The sequence below is a fragment of the Nicotiana tabacum genome, chromosome 3 (assembly GCF_000715075.1).
Source record: "Nicotiana tabacum cultivar K326 chromosome 3, ASM71507v2, whole genome shotgun sequence".
NCBI classification, from domain to species: domain Eukaryota; kingdom Viridiplantae; phylum Streptophyta; class Magnoliopsida; order Solanales; family Solanaceae; genus Nicotiana; species Nicotiana tabacum.
This window is the reverse complement of record NC_134082.1, coordinates 82,683,027-82,686,106: the sequence shown is the minus strand read 5'-3', so window position 1 is coordinate 82,686,106 and position 3,080 is coordinate 82,683,027. Positions and strand designations below refer to the sequence as shown.

Here is a 3,080-nt window from a genome sequence, read left to right as displayed (position 1 = left end):
CAACCTTCCGTCAACCACCCAAATCCATCCCGTGGCCATCGAGACCTCAACCAAATATGCTAACAATTCCCATATCACTATTCAAACTTATTCCAACCTTTGGAACACTCAAAACAACATCAAAATATCAAAACACCCTAGGATTCAAGCCTAAAGATTCCAAAATTTCCGAATTCCGCAACCGATCCAAAAACCTATCAAACCTCATCCAAATGACCTGAAATTTTGCACGCACGTCCCAAATGACACAACGGACCTACTCTAATTTCTGAAATCCCAATCCACCCTCTATATCAAGATTTCCACTGCCGACCGGAAAAAGCCAAATTTCCAATTTTGCCAATTCAAGCCTAAATCTACCACGGGCCTCCAAAATACATTATGATCACGCTCCTAAGTCCCAAATTACCTAACGAAGCTATCTGAACCATTAAAATTTATATCCGAGACCTTCTACATATAAGTTAATATCCGGTTGACTTTTCCAACTTAAGCTTACTCCAAGGAGACTAAGTGTCTCATTCCTCTACAAAACCACTCTGAACCCAAATTAACCAACATGATATGATGAAATACAACTTAACAACACATAAAGAGGCATAAATGGGGAAAACAAAGCGGTAACTAATGAAATGGACGGTCCGATCATTACACAAGTACTTACTTCCGAGCGGGATTGACATTTGGCAGAAAGAAACCAGCTCGTCGAGCTCCTCCCGATGTTGGAGGCAAAAGTTGTACAGATGAACGAGCCTGAGACTCGGCTACAACAAATTGAGCAATATAAAATGGTTATTTTGAGAAAACTTATGTTATTTACCATATGAAGAGGAAGACTTTGGAGGAGGGCATTGCTAGTATTGACGATTGATTGCCAAAGCCCGAGAACTAGAGTTAACTGCTCGTGAGAATCTTTTTGCTGGACCCACTGTAACTATCTACTCAAATACTTGTTCTGAGTATTCGGGTAAAGATGGGGAGACAGAAGAGGATGAAAGCCTCGAACTGGCAGGGGAACAACCTCATTCCGCTAGAGAGCTTCCCTCATCTCCCTTCGAGTTCTGGTAGTAAAGAATTATGTATAATTGTTTCTTTGGTGTTTTGTAATTATGCCAAAACTTTTTATCGAGATTTGCATTTTAATAAATAAAAGAATGTTTTACTTAAGTGTATTGCAAAAATATACTTTTTATGCTTAGTTAAATCTTAGGGTATATTTTTTCAACCGATAGAATTCGATTCCGGGCATAACACTTCCTGAATATACCTTTTAATATGAGGGTTTCATAAGAGAGGGACCTTATATTTACGGTGATCTTGAAGAGGACGTCTCCTATTCAACCCGACACGACCATTTAAAGTTTTTGTTAACTTTCAAACAACGGAAAAAATTAACTTATCATTTGGACAAGAAATAAGATATAAACAAAAGGACTTTTCTTTATTACATCTATCATTAAAAGTACATAGGCATTCATTTGCTTAAGTAAATAAAGCTTCCAATACATGTGGCTAACTTGTACAACTTATTTCTACAGAGTTGGTCATGCAGTCCCAGGTCCTGATACTCGTGGCACTCTTGGTGTCGTATCATGTATTACTTCCCCTAGTGTTCGAATGCTAAGTTTGAGAATTTGAACACCTGAAGTCTTTCGTTCACCTTAGGCCTTTTCTACTGCCTCGTCGGTGGAGACAACTTGTGAACGGTTAAAAATCCTTTTTGGGAGGCGAGACTTGCCTCCAAACCAAATATTATTTAACCATCCACAATTTGTTTGCTACATAGGTTTTAGTGCCTTGACATTGAAGGTATTGCCTTTGACGATGATACTCTCTTTGTAGTATGCTTTACGTTGTTGCCTTGTTAACAACCTTACTAGAAAAAATCGATTATGACAAAAACTGGTCGAAGCAAAAAAGAGTGCATCACATTCTTTCAGTACCAACAAAGATCTTCAGCAATAGACCTTTTGAGGTGGGTCACGTTCCAGTTGATTGGTAAATTAACTCCATCTTGATTTTCTAATTCATATAATCCTGTACCAGTGATAGCTGAAATCTGGTATGGACCTTCCCTTGTTGGTCGCAACTTCCTGGTGTTGACTTCCCGAGTTCTTTGAGTAACCTTCCTTAAATCCAAATCTCCCATTTCAAAATAATGGAGATTCGTTCTGTGATTGTAATACCTTTGCATTATTTGTTTTTGATCCACCATCCTCACGTATGCCAATTTCCGGTGCTCCTCGAGTAAATCTAACTTGATCAGTAATGCTTTGTTGTTTGCTGCTTCGTTTGCCCGGGAAAACCTTAAAGTCAGTTCCCCTACCTCTGTCGGTATCAAAGCTTCCGAACTATATTTGAGCGAAAATGGTGTTTCTCCCATGCTCAACTTTGTTGTAGTCCGGTATGACCATAGCACACCCGGTAGCTCATCTAGCCACTTACCCTTAGACTCTTCTAAATTCTTTTTAAGGTTTTGAATAATTAACTTGTTGGTTCACTTCGCCTGCCTGTTAGCACTTGTGTGGTACAGCGAAGATGTAATCCGTTTGATCTTTAACCCCTCTAAGAACTTTGTGACTTTTGAACCTACGAACTGCAGCCCGTTGTCATAAGAAATCTCCTTTGATATTCCAAATAGACAGATTATGTGGTCCCATATAAAGTCAACCACTTCGCGTTCTCTAATATTTTGTTAAAAACCTGCTTTAATCCATTTAGTGAAGTAATCAAGTAAAACTAAAAAGGAATCTACCTTCCCGGGTCCAGTTTGCAAAGGACCAACTATGCCCATCCCCTAGTTCATTAATTGGCACAGCGACACCACTTAATGCGAAGGTTCCACTGGTTTATGCACTAATTGTGCATGACGTTTATATTTGTCACACTTTTTCAGGAATGTCCTTGCATCACATTCCATTCGGAGCCAATACTAGCCAACTTTAACTAACTTGAGAACTAACGAGTCTGCACTGGAATGGTTTTCGCAAACTCCTTCGTGGACTTCTCTCATCACATACTCTACCTACAAGGCCCCTAAACACTGAGCTAGTGGTACTTGGACCGATCTACGATATAGC

At 39.4% G+C, this 3,080-nt stretch overlaps 1 protein-coding gene across 1 annotated transcript; it reads right to left on the bottom strand.

The window, feature by feature from the left end:
• Positions 1 to 1,936: 1,936 nt before the first annotated feature.
• LOC142176509 (uncharacterized) lies at positions 1,937 to 2,383 on the bottom strand. Its single transcript, XM_075244434.1, has one exon. It carries the CDS (start codon positions 2,381 to 2,383, stop codon positions 1,937 to 1,939), a length of 447 nt encoding a protein of 148 aa, XP_075100535.1.
• Between the last annotated feature and the right edge of the window lie 697 nt (positions 2,384 to 3,080).